Genomic DNA, 15,654 nt, shown 5'->3' with positions numbered 1-15,654 from the left:
AGAGTAGGAACCTCTCTAAGAGATGATGGTGTTGATGGTGATGATGGGTTAAAAGATGCTAATTTAAAAAAAAAAACCCAACATATTCTATCCTAAATCTACAGCTTGTGGTATTGAGTGAGAATGAGAGAGAAACCATTGTTTCTCTACCAATGTAATTTCATAAATTTTCAAGAGAAATACGGATGGATATGCAATCTAAAGCAGAACATTAAGCAATTTTCTGGATAATTAAGGCAAAAGGACTGCTTATTATTTTAAATCTGACTTATCAGGGGTATGTCTTAAGTGGTTCAACATTTCCCTTGAAATTATAACAATGCCATCTATCTGCTCCACTGAAGGGAAAAGTATACACCAGTAAAATGCCCAGCCAAGATAGCCACAGGACAGCCTTCCACTCCTCTTGGCTTGGGGCCAGTGCACAATTCAGAACCAACCTTAAGCATTTCATTTTTACCTGAACTAGAACCAGGGGCCAAGTTACTGCATGCATTCATCCAACAAATAATGTTTTGGCACCTACCTCCACAGTTCATTTAATCTGTATCACCATTGACTGTTAAGATGCTATTATTTTATACCGCGAGGAAAAACATTGCCAATTAAAAAAAAATGACAGGTCATCAATTGTAACACACAAATCCCATTTCCGAGATGTTAAAATGTTAGGCGGGAAAAGCACATCTTAGAATCCATTAAATATGGACTAGGCAGGCATGGTTCTCAGGGGTACAGTGAGGAAAGACAAAGGCCTCGCCTCACAGAGCTCTCAGCCAGGGGAGGCTCATGTGGACTTAGAAGAGGAAATCTCAACTTCTGGTTGTACGTGGCCGGGGAGGAGAAGCTGGGAAGAGAGCCCTCCAAGAAAGTCTGATACCTCAAATCAGAAGAGTAGGAAGTGTACAAAAAACGTGATTACAAAAAGACACTTCAAGCCAAATGCAGTGAGAAAATGCATTACTTTAAAGACCTTATTTGCCCAAACCTGCTTATGTGAAGCTTAATCATAGCCTTCTCTCTTTCTTCTTCTCTTTGAAAATTCCCTCACCATTTCCCATCCCCCCAACACTCCCATCTCCAATTTCTTGCCTCCCTTATTGCTCACATATGTCATTCTTCTCAACTCCAAATATTTTTTATACCCTTCCCTTTTTCTCCCAAGAGGCTTCCATTATTAGCTTGTTCTTCTAGCTAGAAACCAAGCATATGACTAAATATGATTAATACTAGTTCTGGCTGGTTTCTTGTGCACTTTTATATTGATAATTGATATCCTATCTGGTTTTCTGGTTTTGCCTGATATATGATCTAGAGTTTCTGGCAAGCCATCAGAGGTGAATTCTCTTTGGTATTTTAGGTATTTGTTCAGTTCTAGCAATTAAAACAATGAGGAAAAACGTCACTGAGACCTAACCCCAGAATGCTACCTGATGGCCAGAGGTCTTGAAGGAAATAGATCAGCTCACCCCGAGGAATACAATCCCACCAAGTCAAAAGAGGCCAGGCCTTTCTGAAGTGACCTTACTGATCATAAGAATCAAAATCTTCAAAAGAAAATTTAGCACTTATCATATATCATCTACTACTGTCAGGTCTTTAAAAACCCACTCAAATGTTTACATTACCTTGGAAAGTATATTTTCTATAGACTACTAAATTTTTTTTGTCTTTTTTTTTTTTTTTTTAGGTTTTCTTGTCCTTTTAGGGCTGCCCCTGCAGCATATGGAGGTTCCCAGACTGGGGTCAAATCGGAGCCACAGCTGCCAGCCTACACACAGCCACAGCAACACCAGATCCAAGCCGCATCTGCAAGCTACACCACAGCTCATGGCAACACCAGATCCTTAACCCACTGAGGGAGGTCAGGGATTGAAACGTTATGGTTCCTAGTCAGATTGGTTTCCACTGCACCACAACAGGAACTCCATAGACTACCAAATTTAAAAATACATAGTTTGGTTCCTTTCTCTATAATTTAGTATTCACTGGAAATTCTCAAACATTGACATACCTTCTCAAATAAGCTTTCCTTTCTAATATTCCCACATACGTTCATTCGAATGGTTTCCAAATGCTACCAAAGAACTCATCATAAAGAAGCTAGACAGAGTGATTCTGGATTAAATGCTTAAGTCCCTCATCCCACAAACACAGACTGAACCCCTTGTCTCACCCTGGGATGGATGGATGCATCAGAACCAGTCCCCACCTTGAAAAGGTGGCAGTGTGTCTTGACCTAGATTTGTGGGTCAAATCTAGGCTCTGTGCTCTCTCACAGGATCCTCTCCCCTCTCTCAGGGCAAGGAACATAACATCCTTGATTTTTAATTTCCCCATCTGTAAAATGGAAATAATATCCACTATTGAAGTTACAGAGCATACAGGGTCTTTAAAAAGGGTCTATAAAGACCAAGCATAATAGCATGATGGAGGTACACCACAAAGGATGGTTTCTTGACTCCTTCCCTTAACAAGCTTATTAGAGGCGCATCCACTTGCAAATGCAGATATTTCCATGTGTGAATTATATTTGTCCCTTAGCTTTGCATTTATTTTCTTCACTGCATATTTCCAAGGTTAACAATTTTACTATTAAATGGGAGGGCAAGACGAAGGGGTCTTGGGTCATACAGAACCTTCCTTGACAGTTACACAAATATTTTTAAAAGCTTAGCTCTAAGAATTTTCTGCATAATGTACCTTGTCCCCCACACCAACCCTACCAGATATATACATTGTTCCCTTTACAATCAAGGAAACAGACACAAAGATATTCAGTGATTTGCCCAAGTTCACACAATCAGTGTGTGGGGGTGCGGAGCTTCCTGAATCTGAACCAAATAGTCTTGGTTCAAGAGTCCAAGCTCTTCACTCCAACAACACACTATTTTTTGGAAGTTTTAAATTCTTTGAAAAAGTACTCTAACATTACAGTAGCTCACAAATCAGCAACATTTGTTGTGCAGCCACAGGCATCTTCAGTGCCATCGGCATAAATAGACGCATAGGAGGATGTTCAAGGGTTTCTCTGAAGTTTTGTCCTAAATTAAAATATCACATGTGGGCTTCTGTCCAACCCAACTGAGCAGAAACTCTAGTTAGAGAATAAAGGCAGGTACTCCCAACATCTGCCTTAAGATTTTATTTAAACTAATGCTGTTTTCTAGATTGATCTTATTAGTAGTAAGACTACCACTTGTTGAACTTTTACTTAGTATGTGTCAGGCAGACTAAATGATTTCACTTACTCCTGAAAACAACCCTAGGAGGTAGGTACTTTATTTATCTTCATCGTATTGACAAAGATACTGAGGCTCAGGGCAAGTAAGAAACTTGCCCAGGGTGCACAGCTGGCGTGTCTGCAGAGCAGGGTTTGGGACATCCACTCTTACTCACCACGCCACAGTGTCTCCCTGGAGAACACATAATCCTCCTTACCTCTCTCTGGCTCCAAGAACCACTGTGATGTACTATGTGAGAAGCCAGCATGAGCGCACACCAAACCGTACACCCCTGACCTTTTGAGCAATGGCTCTGGAATGGGAAAGACAAAGATCTCCATGCCTTAGAAAAGGGAGCTTGCAGGGGTCAAGGTCTCCAATCAAAGAGACCTTGACCTCACAAGGATCAAGGTGTCCAACCCATCTCCAAATCTTGGGATGGGTCACCTCATTCCAAGAAAAGTCCCTACAGCAGAGCAGAAGCAGAGGAACTCTAGCCCTCCTGCAGTCAGCTTTCCCCATCAAAGAAAGAAAGTAAAAAGAAACAGTTAAAATAGGGTGTGTATGGGTGGCAGGTGAGGGGGAGATGGTCTCTGTGGGAGAAGGCCTTGGTATGGAAGAAAAGGCTCTAAATCTCAAGCCTATGGCAGCAATGGGAACCAAGAGGCTAAGAAGAAAAAGAGAGAAGCAGCAGAGCCAGCTGGGGAACAAGGTGAAACAACAGTACTGATGGAAACAGAGGACTGTGCAGGAGAAAATAGGGCAGATCAGGGGGGATCTAATCCTCTGCCTGTGTTAATCTAGCTGGTCTAGATGGAGAGCAAAATGGTGCCACCTCTACTGAAACCGCCCCTTGCTTATTAGTCTAAGATCGGTCCTTTTCTTTCTAAAAAGATCAATTTTTCTAAAAAAAAAAAAAAAAAAAGTTCAGAGAACTGTGGAAACACAGGAATAGCTCCAGATGAAAGGGATCCAGAGGGTGGGTAGAAAAAAGGGTTGGAGGAGTAACTGTTGTGGCGCAGCAGAAACGAACTGACTAGAAATCATGAGGTTGAAGGTTCGATCCCTGGCCTTGCTCAGTGGGTCAAGGGTCCGGTGTTGCCATGAGCTGTAGTGTAGGTGGCAGACGCAGTTCAGATCTGGCGTTGCTGAGGTTGTGGCTGTGGCATAGGCCAGCAGCTACAGCTCCGATTAGACCCCCAGCCTGGGAACCTCCATATGCCTCAGGTGCGACCCTATAAAAGACAAAAAGACAAAAAAAAAATAGAAAGAAAAGAAAAAAAGGTTGGATAGGCCCACCCTCTCTAGACAGCAACCAATCCCTGGGGATTTCTGGGTCATTTTACACCTCTGGGGCTCTTACAATTACTATTTCGGGAAAGTCGTACACAGCATACTGCACATGCATACGTCATATGATATTTTATTTGATGTGAGGGGAGTCCAAGTGTGTCACCATGAATTTTAATTCTCAGTGTCTGGGCTGCTCAGCTGTAACATCAAAGAAACAGTGTGTAAATTCAAGTTGAGCTGGGGCATGTATCTGGCTTTCTGCTGGACCAGCAGTATTAAGGGGAGGTCTTTGGTCAATTACACCTATGTTGAAAAGCCTATTAAGTTTCAAGTGAAATGTGGTTGTTTCTTTCACCTTTTGGGGGTTCTCATGAAGTCACCATCAGCTAGGTGGGAAGTCCTAGCAATAGCTAATATCTGACAGCAAGCCAGAATTCTCCCTCGTTGCTGTGATAAGGGCAACATGTACTGGTGAGTTGGGCTGGGTTGTAAAGAGATTTGATCTTATTTTTTAAATAACTACATTTAGAACCAGGGGCCTGAGAGTAAAGAAGATGCAAGTCATCACTAGCATCATGGCATGTCTTTCACCTTTTTTTGAAACATGATCTGCTCGTCCAAGCCTTACAAGGTTGTGTTGAGCAGGGAGAGAAGAACACACTGCATAACCAAGAGTCATCTGTTTTGAGTATACCTAGCCCCAAAGCTCCAATTCCCAAATTAATCAGTCTCAATGGATTCTTTCTAGCCAGTGAAGTGCTGTGCTAATCTTTACCAAAACAAACAAACAAACAAAACCCAAAAACAATAAACAAAGCAGCATATCTGCTTCACGATGCTCCAGCAGAATAAAAGGATGGGATAGGTAGAGGGTAAAGAGGTAGATGAAGCACGATCAATAGCTGATCATTGTTAGTACATGGAGGTCCATTTATATGATCCCTACTTTTATCTGCGTTAGGAATTTTCCATAATAATTTTTTTTTTTTTTTTTTTGCTATTTCTTGGGCCGCTCCCGCAGCATATGGAGGTTCCCAGGCTAGGGGTTGAATCGGAGCTGCAGCCACCAGCCTACGCCAGAGCCACAGCAACGCGGGATCGTTAACCCACTTAGTGAGGCCAGGGACCGAACCTGCAACCTCATGGTTCTTAGTCGGATTCGTTAACCACTGCGCCACGACGGGAACTCCAATAATTTTTTTTTAATCCACAGAGGTACTAGGAATTTCCATGAAGTAGAACCACCAAAGTCTAGACTTGATAGGATGGCGTCAGTCATTCAGAGTTCTGCAAATGGCTAGCCTACCAGCTCATCCTGTATCCTTCAGGAATCTTATACTCCAGCCAACTTAGATGCTAACTGAAGTGTGAGTCACCTGGCCTGTACCTGCCCACCTCCCAACCTTTGCCTGTGCTATTTCCCTCTATTTGGAATGCCCCCTCCCTTATACCCCAGCTCTGACTATCAAAATCCAACCCATGGAAGGCCTAGATCAAAGGTATCCTCTTTTGTTAAGCCTCTAATTACTGCATGTGGAAATAATCTCCTCCTTTGTCCTCCAGAACCTTGCTGGGGCTCTCTAGGCCACAGCTCACTGCATAATGGTAACAGTCATGAAGGGAAGAAGGATCAAAATAATAGCAGCTAATATGTACTGAATGTTACTACGTATCAGGCGCTTTAAATATGTCAACACTTTCGATCCTTACAATATCCTCTGAGGCTATTACCTTTTACTATCACATTTTACAGATGAAGATCTCAAATGCAAAAAGGTCCAAGAGGCAAAATGGAGATCCAATGTGATATGATGCCAGATGTGTCACCATAAATGTTAAGCCTTTGTGCCTATGATCCTTAGCTATACCACGAGAGGGATGTGGTACAAATTAAAGTCCAACTGCAGCAAAACTCTAACTTTCAGGAAGACCTGAGAGCCCACATTCCTGATGATTACAACACTGCACATGCCTATTCTTCCTACTGAACTGTAAGCCCCTTCAGGGAATGGACTGTGCCTTTTTCTATTTGCACCTCCTACAAGCACTGTCTAGTAAAATGCCTTGTACATAGAAGATGCTCAGTACTGTCTGTTAATTGAACACTGCATTGAGACAGAGCAGTTGCTCCTAAAGCCTAGGTCCAGCCCTTAGAATCTACCTGTCTGCCTCCACAAGAAAATGAGATGGACACATCAGCCCACTGAACTGCCTAAGCATCTCTCCTCTCTACCAGCTCTACTCACTAGGCCACAAAACTAAAATAGTTTTCATCTTCTCCGTGCACTGGCATTGTAACTGACCAGAAAGAATTCTTCCCCAATGCTATTTTTATTTGGCCTCCCAACTAAGGGTCCCTTCCCCATTCCTCCTTCCTCTGCAAAGCTCCCACCCCCAAGCACCTAAGGAAAAGCCAAGAGGAGTTAGACTTTGCCTAGGTAATGACTGGGGAATCTGGAACTAAGGAAGACAAGCTGATTCCCCCGAGCTTGCTTTCTCTTGTTTCCCCTTTCAGGCTGCCTAAACCGGGTTTCTTTCTGATCAAATTATACTACACTGCTTGCTGCTAATCTTTGACTCTATTTTGACCTTCTTCCTGAATATAGTGATGTTCTTTGGACTGGTCTTAAGAACACTTGGGGAGTAGGGTCAATTGTCTTCACTTCCTTCCCCAAACCCTCTCAACCTTCCTTTTTTCTAGCTAGAAGTCTTCTCCCTCCAAGGTCTCAGCTTCTGCTATATTATATGCATACATATCATATGCTAGCAGAAGCTGGGTCTTATCCCGGCTCACTTTCAAGAACTGAGCAAGGACTGACTGACATAAGGTGTGAGCTCCCAGTGTGATTAGGTTCTCCTCCCACTCTGGCTCTTAATCCAATTTCCACCATCAATAGGAAGATTTTAATAGGGGAAATGAGAAGGCTTTCTAGTCCCAAAGGAATGAGGCAATAATGATAAAAGGACCAGCAACAGAGTTGGAATCTGGGACAAAAGCTAGTCATGTGGCTGGCTCTAAATGTCCCCTCTTCTGGGCTCTCATAAGCCATGAAGCTGTATTGTTGAAGTGCTATGAATTTCCCACATTTTCTTTTACTGAAAGTTATTTGCTTTGGTCATAAACTTAGGGCAGCAAAACACCGAGTGTGTTTGTGTGTATGTGTGCATGTGTGTACACACCTAGCTATGAAGAGGTAGAGGGAACACCCTGAATTGTGACATACCAACTAATACTCAAGTTTTACCTAATGTCACTCATCTTGACAGCCTTGTGTTTTCAAAATTAATAAAAAGCATAAGGAAACTGCTGCACAATCACCAACCAAAGAATCTTGGCCACCAAGCTAAATATCTAGTCATCTGTGTTTTACATTAAGTGTGAAGGCACATATCACAGTTTGGCATTTAAATGGGCAAATCAATACCTACAGGAAATCGACAGTCGCATAGCAGATTTTTCTATCAGCCAATGCTTTCTTTGTCAGTGCCTTCTGATTACACACATTTGTGTATTCTAGGCATGGATTCTAATTTGCTTTTGTTTAGGTTGGTTAATATTCCTCCCTCTTCCAAGAAGCAGAGCCTGGGAGTGTGGGGGAAGGGCAGAGACAATCAACAGTCAGTAATAAAGTCAGAGGCCATGTCCCGTCTACCTGGCCAGGCATTTTCACAGCACTCAGGACCTGTGACCCAGAGGGTCAGCCTTCCAGCCAGTTCCTGATCCCCTGGAAGCCTAGAAGTAACCATGCTCTCAACACTTTCTCCCAAGATCCATCGTCACCCCCCCAAAGAGCTCCCCCACTTTCTAAACACCGCCCCCCTGCTCTAGTGAACCATGCAAGATGGCAGACCCACCCCAGGCCAAGAAAGCACTCTGGAAAAGGGCTTGCAACCCTCAGAGTCTTTTAAAATTTGCTCTAAGCTGCTCTAAGAAAACTCCAAGAACTTCCTATTTCTCTCTTAAGAATGAACAAATCTCTGTCACATAGAAGCATAACTTCTCAGGGCTTCATAACAAGCCATACACTCTTCTCTCACAGCTGAAAAAAGTTACATTTCTCCTTAGCCAAACAAGCTTACTTTTTTTTTCTCTCTACTCTTGTCTTTCTCCTTACCGCCACACCTGCAGCACATGGAAGTTCTCCCGCTAGGGGCTGAATTAGAGCTGCGGCTGCTGGTCTACATCACAGCCACAGCAACATGAGATCCAAGCCACATGTGAGACCTATGCCGCAGCAACACAGGATCCTCTAACCCACAGAGCAAGGCCAGGGATCGAACCCACATCCTCACAGACACTACGTTAGGTTCTTAATCCGCTGAGCCACAATGGGAACTACTATTCTTTTTTTTTTCTTTTATCACAAGAAAGTGCGCTGACCAAAATAAAGCATTTCTAACACTGACGAAAAGGACAAAGATTGTACCAATCTCTCAAAACTACTGCCAGCACAATATTGTGTTTAAGCACAGCAATAACTAAACATACATTTTCTCTAAAGATAGCTGAAAAAGATGTTCACATATATGTTTTACTCTTTCCAGTATAAACTGACCACAACCAGGACTCAAGCACATTCATTTTTCCAATAAATAGAAACATAAAATCAAACATGGCATATTACTTTCAACGATTTCTCTAAAATGAAGTAAGCTACTCCTAAAAGCATTTTGATACGAAAACAGAGCATAAATGGCCCCTGTGGTCTTCTGCTGGAAAACCAGAGTTATGGAGTAAAACATTAACATGGAAATGACTGAAAAGGGTTTCCCCCAAACAGGTAACACTAGCAAGCCTGGAAGTTTAAGAGCCCTAAGGTAAAATATAAAGTGAGTTAAATTTTCAGGGGTATGTTGTTGCATTTCTAAGCAGCGAATTTGTCTGTGGATTGGTTGGTCAAGCGGCGACACCCAGAATAAGTGATGCTGTTGTAACCATGCACACTGTGGACTGGGGAGGAGTTTCTTACTGTCAACATCTAGCTACTGCGGCTAGAATGAGTAAGAATTGCCTTTCTCTGTCTTCTCCTGCTCTTTGGACACTGTGTTTTTAATGAATAGTTGGTAGCAGAGCTAAGGTCAAAGACTGTTACATGTGGGATTTCCTAATGCAGAGAGCTGGCAGGGCTGGACTCTGTTTGGCCAAAAGACTCCACAGACAGGAGGCTACCTCAAAATGTACCCAGTGAGCATCCTCATTCTCTTTCAGTGTTTTCATTTAGTTGGAGCAAATGTTTTGCTTTAATGCGACTGAAAAGAAAAGAACATTTAGGGACAACAGAGCTGGATCCCTCATAAAGCTTCATTTTCAAAAGCGGTGTTTGAATCCCTAAATAAATGACAATTCATTCTCTGTTTACTTTAGGTAAACAGAAAATGCATTGCGGAGCACTCGTTTTCAAAAGCTAATCAAGAACATTAGGTCCCAACAGATTCGTTTAATAGAAATATAATAGGCATTCCTGCTCGCTCTTCATTTTGTCTCGCTGTAAATGCTAAAATGAACAGCAAATTAACCCTGCATTGGAACAGAGGCCCTGTCACAGCTGAGATCCTCTCTCTCACGACTTGGAAACATCCCCGCATCCTGTCGCTGCTTTGACTTCTACTTAGGAGAGACGAAAGCGCCTGATTGAGCTTGGCAAAGACAGTGCAGGAATACTTGAATTCTAAAGGGAGTACTGCGTGTCAACTCTGCTATCTTTCCTAGCAGAACAAAATATTACCATGTTGTCTCCTAAAATAGTGTACAATTAGGAACTGGGAGGAGGGATGGGGGAGGGATTGTTGGGGTTTTTTTTTTTTTTCTCTCTTTCCAAGCTACATATATCAACTGTCTTTTTCTATATTTTTAACTTTACTAGCCATTCTCCAAATGGCTGCTTATCAACTACTACACAGAACAAGCTAATAAAGACAGGGCCATCCAAGCTCTATAATCAGATATAAAAGATTTGCAAACAACTTGAGATCTTATAATTAATATTCAGTGATATCAGAATTAGCATTTAGAACTCTATACAGAAAACTATAATACTTCAAAAATTATGTAATAATGAACAAACCCTTTCAAAAACTGTTTTCACTGTGCTAAAGTAACATTCTAGACTTGTTGTAAGTATGTTATTCTTACAAGTAGTTCGCAGTTATTCTTGAAGGCAAGCCTTGGAGTTTCCTTAGCATAGTGCTGCTGGGGAAAATTTTCAGCATGTCCATCTTCATCTCTAGCCTGAAGGGAAATATAATGGCCTATTTAGGGACTTACAAATAATGGAAGAAAAAAAGCTAAAAGCATAACAGCTCAGATCATTAAACAAACGGGAATCCAGAAATCACACATTATTAAGAAAATTGTTTAAATACGCAGTACGCCTTTTAGATATCGAAATTTGGGATTTAACATAGTTCAGTTTGAACATGCAAATTCACTGTGGTGTAATATTTAAGAGGATACAAAACAAACGAAAATCAAATAATTCTGTTGAAAATTACCACCACCTCAGACTTCCAGTGAGTTTTGTTGCATATTTAGGATTATATGACATACATACGTGTTTAAACTTTTTGGCATGCTTAAGCAATCTCTAGATAATGCACTTAAAAAAAATTCTAATAGCAAGGCCATAAGAAAAGCAATTTGCATAGTTATATTTTGCATTGTAATACTATTAGAGATAAACTGATTCCCCTCAATTTTTAAATAAAGATCTGAAAGGAGCAATGATCTAGTAAGAACAATGATTCTTCAATCAAATGCAGTAAAAAAAAAAAGATTTAATTAAGAAGCTGCATTAAAAGTTACTGGTTATTTTCATCTACACTGTTAATTAAGAAAGCTGAAGTTTAAATGGAGACATTAACAGAACCCATTAGCAATACCCCTTGCATACAGTCTCCCCTTTCTAATCTCCATTGGTTTCTGGTTTGCAGTTGGAGAGAAGAAAGAGGTAGGTGAAAGGAGGCGTGCCTGCAGCACACTCATTAAACCATTCATTTGGGTGACACTTGCACTCCGCTCTGCTCTCCTCTTATCTCAGCCCTAACTGCTCTCTCTTTCCTGGCCTCCCGAAATTCACAGCTGAGCTGTCTCCCTCACATATGGCTTGCATATAATTATGCATATTCCATTTTGCACTGCATTAAAATGATGAGCTCCTGGCTCCCTGCCAGGTGATTTTAAAAAGCCCAAGCGAAGTAGGAAAAAAGGAGAGAAACACAGGGAGAGCCGCACAGGAAGCAGCAGGTAGTTCTGTCTGCTGTCTCTTTAGATAAAATGTATGTCTGGCACTGGGGGAACAGCTGAGAACTACCTGTTGTGATGTATGGATTGAGGGGGAGAAAACAATGAGCATACGTCTGTGCCTAGTGATGACAGCGCTGATACAGTGTTTCTCTTTTAACTGCATGAAATCTGCCCCTGACAAGTATCACTCAGAGCTCTCAGCTAGACTGGTTATTGTTTTAGAAAGAGGTCCCTATTTTGCACATTTTAGAATGCATAGCTTGTCTTTAATAAAGGCTTCTGTTTATTGCAGGGAGGGAACTGATGGAATTTGGAAGTGGACGGATATGATAGTAACATTGGGGTTACTGAAGTTTGGAGGTGAAGCGAATGCTCTGATTTGGTTTCAGTTTTGAGATGTATAAACATCTCTGGGACTTGGTGCTTTTTAATTGCACCTTTTTTCCCCTGTACCAAATCAGAGTAAAATGAGAAAGCATTCTACATGACAGAGAAAAAAGTGTAAGCATGTTCAGGTCCAGTGGCTAGGAAGGCACTGAAATCAGTGATATTTCTTATCACAGCATCAGTTCTACCCTGCAGCTACATCAGGATTCAGGTCAATATAGGCTTAAACGGGGTCCATTCTAAAGCAGAGTCTGTACATAAAAGGCAGCTGTACAAAGATACCAATGGAGTGCAAACATGCCAGATTCCTCCTTAGTGAATTTTAAGCCTCTCTATGAGATACAGGCCTCATGAAGGCAGGGACCACACCTATTTCATCTTTCTCACTCTGCTATGCCCAGTGCTTTAAGTTGGTGCTTAACAAACATTTCAATAATGGAAAAAACCCAGACATGGATGGTAACTAGACCCTACCACAAACAACTCTGTAGAAAATGCCACCTCAAAATATGCTAAACTTGGTGGTAGGTTTATTATAGTCCTGATGCAGTATGATACATATGCTTGGAAACATACTTTGCATACAGTTTACAAGGGCTACTATTTACATATGTATGTCTATATTCAATATATATGTATCTTGTGTATAAATATTCATAAGGTGGAATATGTTTATTATGCATGTACTATGTATACACATTCATACACACCAGATGCCTGGGGATATTTTCAACATTAGTGGCAAAAATACATTCATTCCACTTACATGTAAGGTGCTCACAATGCTTTTTATGTTTTCAAAGGACAAAAAAAAAAAAAAACCACAAACCCCCTAAGCTTTGAATGTGCTTCCTCAGAGGGCGCTGCAGATTTGATATAAAGGCTCATAATTTATGAGGTTAAATAAAACAGCAGGAGAAGAGAAAGGAGAGGAGGGCTGGGGTGATTAGAAGTGGAGAGAGAAAGGCAGAAATTTGCTTCTTTATGAAGCCGTGTATTTGCCTCTGCATCATACTCCATGGCCTTTGGAATTTCTGCCTCTGACAATCATCCTGATTCTTGAGTCCAAGAAATTCTGTCCTCCAGCCGTTTCCACCACATGCCGCCGCAGAGACAGAAAGTACACGCTATACAAGGAGACCCAGCACCCTCACCCCCACCCGTGTCACACATAGCTCTCACCAAAGTAATTCCCTTGGCATTCTCAAGTTTTTTTAACATAAAATTTTAAGTTATTACCACTAGATTAAGTGAAATTAAGTGCATGCATCTAAGGCAGGAGTTCTCGGCTCTGGCTGCATATTAGAATCATCTGGGGTGATGATTTGTAACATATTGATGCCTGAATTCCCCTCCCCATCATGTTTCCAAGATTCTGATTTAATTGGTCCAGGGTGGGGCCTGGCTAGACATGGCGGTTTTTTTTGTTTTTTTGTTTTTTTTTTTCTTTTCAGCTACGCCCACGGCATGCTGAAGTTCCTGGCCCAGGGATCAAACCGGTGCCATAGCAGCAACTCAAGCCACAGCAGTGACAACACTAGATCCTTAACCTGCTGCACCACCTGGGAACACCATGATTTTTTTTTTTTTTTAATAGCTCAGGTGACTGCAATGCACGGACAGTCTGAGAAGCACTGAGCTAAGGAGCGTGCCTGGAGGTGGGTATTAAAAGGAGGCCCTGGGCAGACCTGTCGGAATGGTCTCTAACCAGGGTCCAGGCCCACTGAAGTGAACAGCCGTACACACCAGGAGGATACAGGATGTGGCCCCAGCAGTGCAGCTTACTCTGAAGATGTACGAGATTACGTGACCAGCTACTTGCAGGCCAAAAACTCTTTGTTTGTATCTATGTATTTTTAGTGTCTGGTGTGACAAATAATCTCAGAAGAACCACTATACAATGTCCTCAGAAAAAGGCCTTCCTGAACCTCTCTAACCAAGTCAAATAGCTCCACTCTGCCAGCTCTTAGGCCTGACACAGGTGCACTCTTTCCCTGGCTGATGTGATTTTTGTCTTCCCCATCCGACTGCAAGCCTCCACAGGGCAGGATAGTATTTGGCTTCCTCTCATTGGATCTTTGGCCTCAGTCACTGGCTGGAGAGCAGTAAGTGCTCTGTAGCAATGGGCTTTATTATCAGGCCACAGCAACTCAGAGGCAACGTTAGACAAAATCCATTAGAACTTTCCTACCCTGAACGTAGTTTCTTTCCAGCAGGCTTTGTCACCTCTTAGATATTGAAGCCAGTGCCTTCTGTATCTGCCCCATTTTGGGTGGCAGACAATGGCCTATGGAGGAGGCGGGTGGACAGAGCGAGCCCACGACCCCTGCAGGGAGGGGTGTGTGTAAACACCAAAGTTGTCCAGAATCACTGCTCCTGGTGACAACACGAAGCAGACCAGCTTTCAGCTGGTTTTATTATTGTTCTTCAATTCTCCATGGACAGTGCCTCCTCTAATTGCCTGTCTCGAGGCGGACCACCCCACCACCGGCTCTCGGTATCCACTAGGGGCCAGGAGGAGCTGTGTTGGTGTCTGACTTTGCTCTAAAGTGACCCGTTCTGACAGAAGGAATGTCAAGCCACATCATGATAAACTAACTCTCTCCATGTGTCTTATTCTCAACAGCTTTATTCTGACTAATACGCGAGATATTTATGCCAACTATGAGGAAAAGCAAATGGGAAGTTGTTTTTTACGTTTGACGACAAATGTGATTGTCACACCAAAGGTGCATGTTTGACCCACTATTCTAAGAAGCCCTTCCCTTCTTGCCATAAAATAGAAATGAAAATTAAAGTCCTTCGATTAAACCGCAAGGGGATTTTCCCATCTTGCTGCCAGTCATGCATCTATTTTCAGGCCATGCCTAGCATCTGAATAAATATTACGTTATGTGAGAAACTTAGGCTAATTGCCTCCCTATCTCAAACACCCCTGGCTTAAACAGGCTTTATATTCACCTCTCTCTCCCTATGAATTATCACTAATTTATTTTTTAAATTTTGATTCTTCCATACAGAAAACTGAAGAGCTCTTTCAAAGAAGCCACTTCTCCCTTGGGGCCAAAACCTTGGTGTCATGCGCATATCCAAGCAAGATTAGGATTTTTTTTTTTTTTTTTTTCCCTCCTCCAGAGGACTCCTTTAGCAAATGTGGAACATTCTAAAAACAGCTCCACTGGCCTACTCCAGAAAAGTGACTGGAGGAAAAGGTTAATACTGTTGCCATTTAAGTAGAAAGCAAACTAGGCTTGGAGTCAATACTTCCTTGTGATGAATGGGAGTTTACACCTCTGTGTCATTGTGATTTCAGAGTGTCTTTTGCAAACCAGAAAAGGTTCCGCCTGGAATCAGAGCTCGGAAGAGTGCAGTGGAGCTTCCAGACTTAGCTTTCCAAGTCTTTAGCAGATGTAGCACATGTCAGCTCACACATGTGGTGTGGTGACTAGACTGGGGAACATCAAAAATAGTGCATCTCCAAGTTGTGGGAATGAGTGTAGAGATGAA

The 15,654-nt window shown here is 42.1% G+C and overlaps 1 protein-coding gene across 2 annotated transcripts in view; it reads right to left on the bottom strand.

The window, feature by feature from the left end:
* Positions 1-15,654, bottom strand: part of SOBP (sine oculis binding protein homolog) — a 172,133-nt gene that overhangs the window by 60,979 nt on the left and 95,500 nt on the right. The window contains exon 5 of one of the 2 annotated variants that reach the window (XM_047761947.1): positions 10,651-10,746. The exons of the other annotated variant lie outside the window; for it this stretch is intronic. Coding sequence (XP_047617903.1) covers positions 10,651-10,746 — 96 coding nt within the window. The remainder of the gene's footprint in view (positions 1-10,650; positions 10,747-15,654) is intronic. 2 annotated transcript variants of the gene reach the window in all.

The sequence above is a fragment of the Phacochoerus africanus genome, chromosome 2 (assembly GCF_016906955.1).
Source record: "Phacochoerus africanus isolate WHEZ1 chromosome 2, ROS_Pafr_v1, whole genome shotgun sequence".
Classification (NCBI taxonomy): Eukaryota; Metazoa; Chordata; class Mammalia; order Artiodactyla; family Suidae; genus Phacochoerus; species Phacochoerus africanus.
Note: the sequence above shows the minus strand (reverse complement) of the source record. Positions and strands in the feature narration are given on the sequence as shown.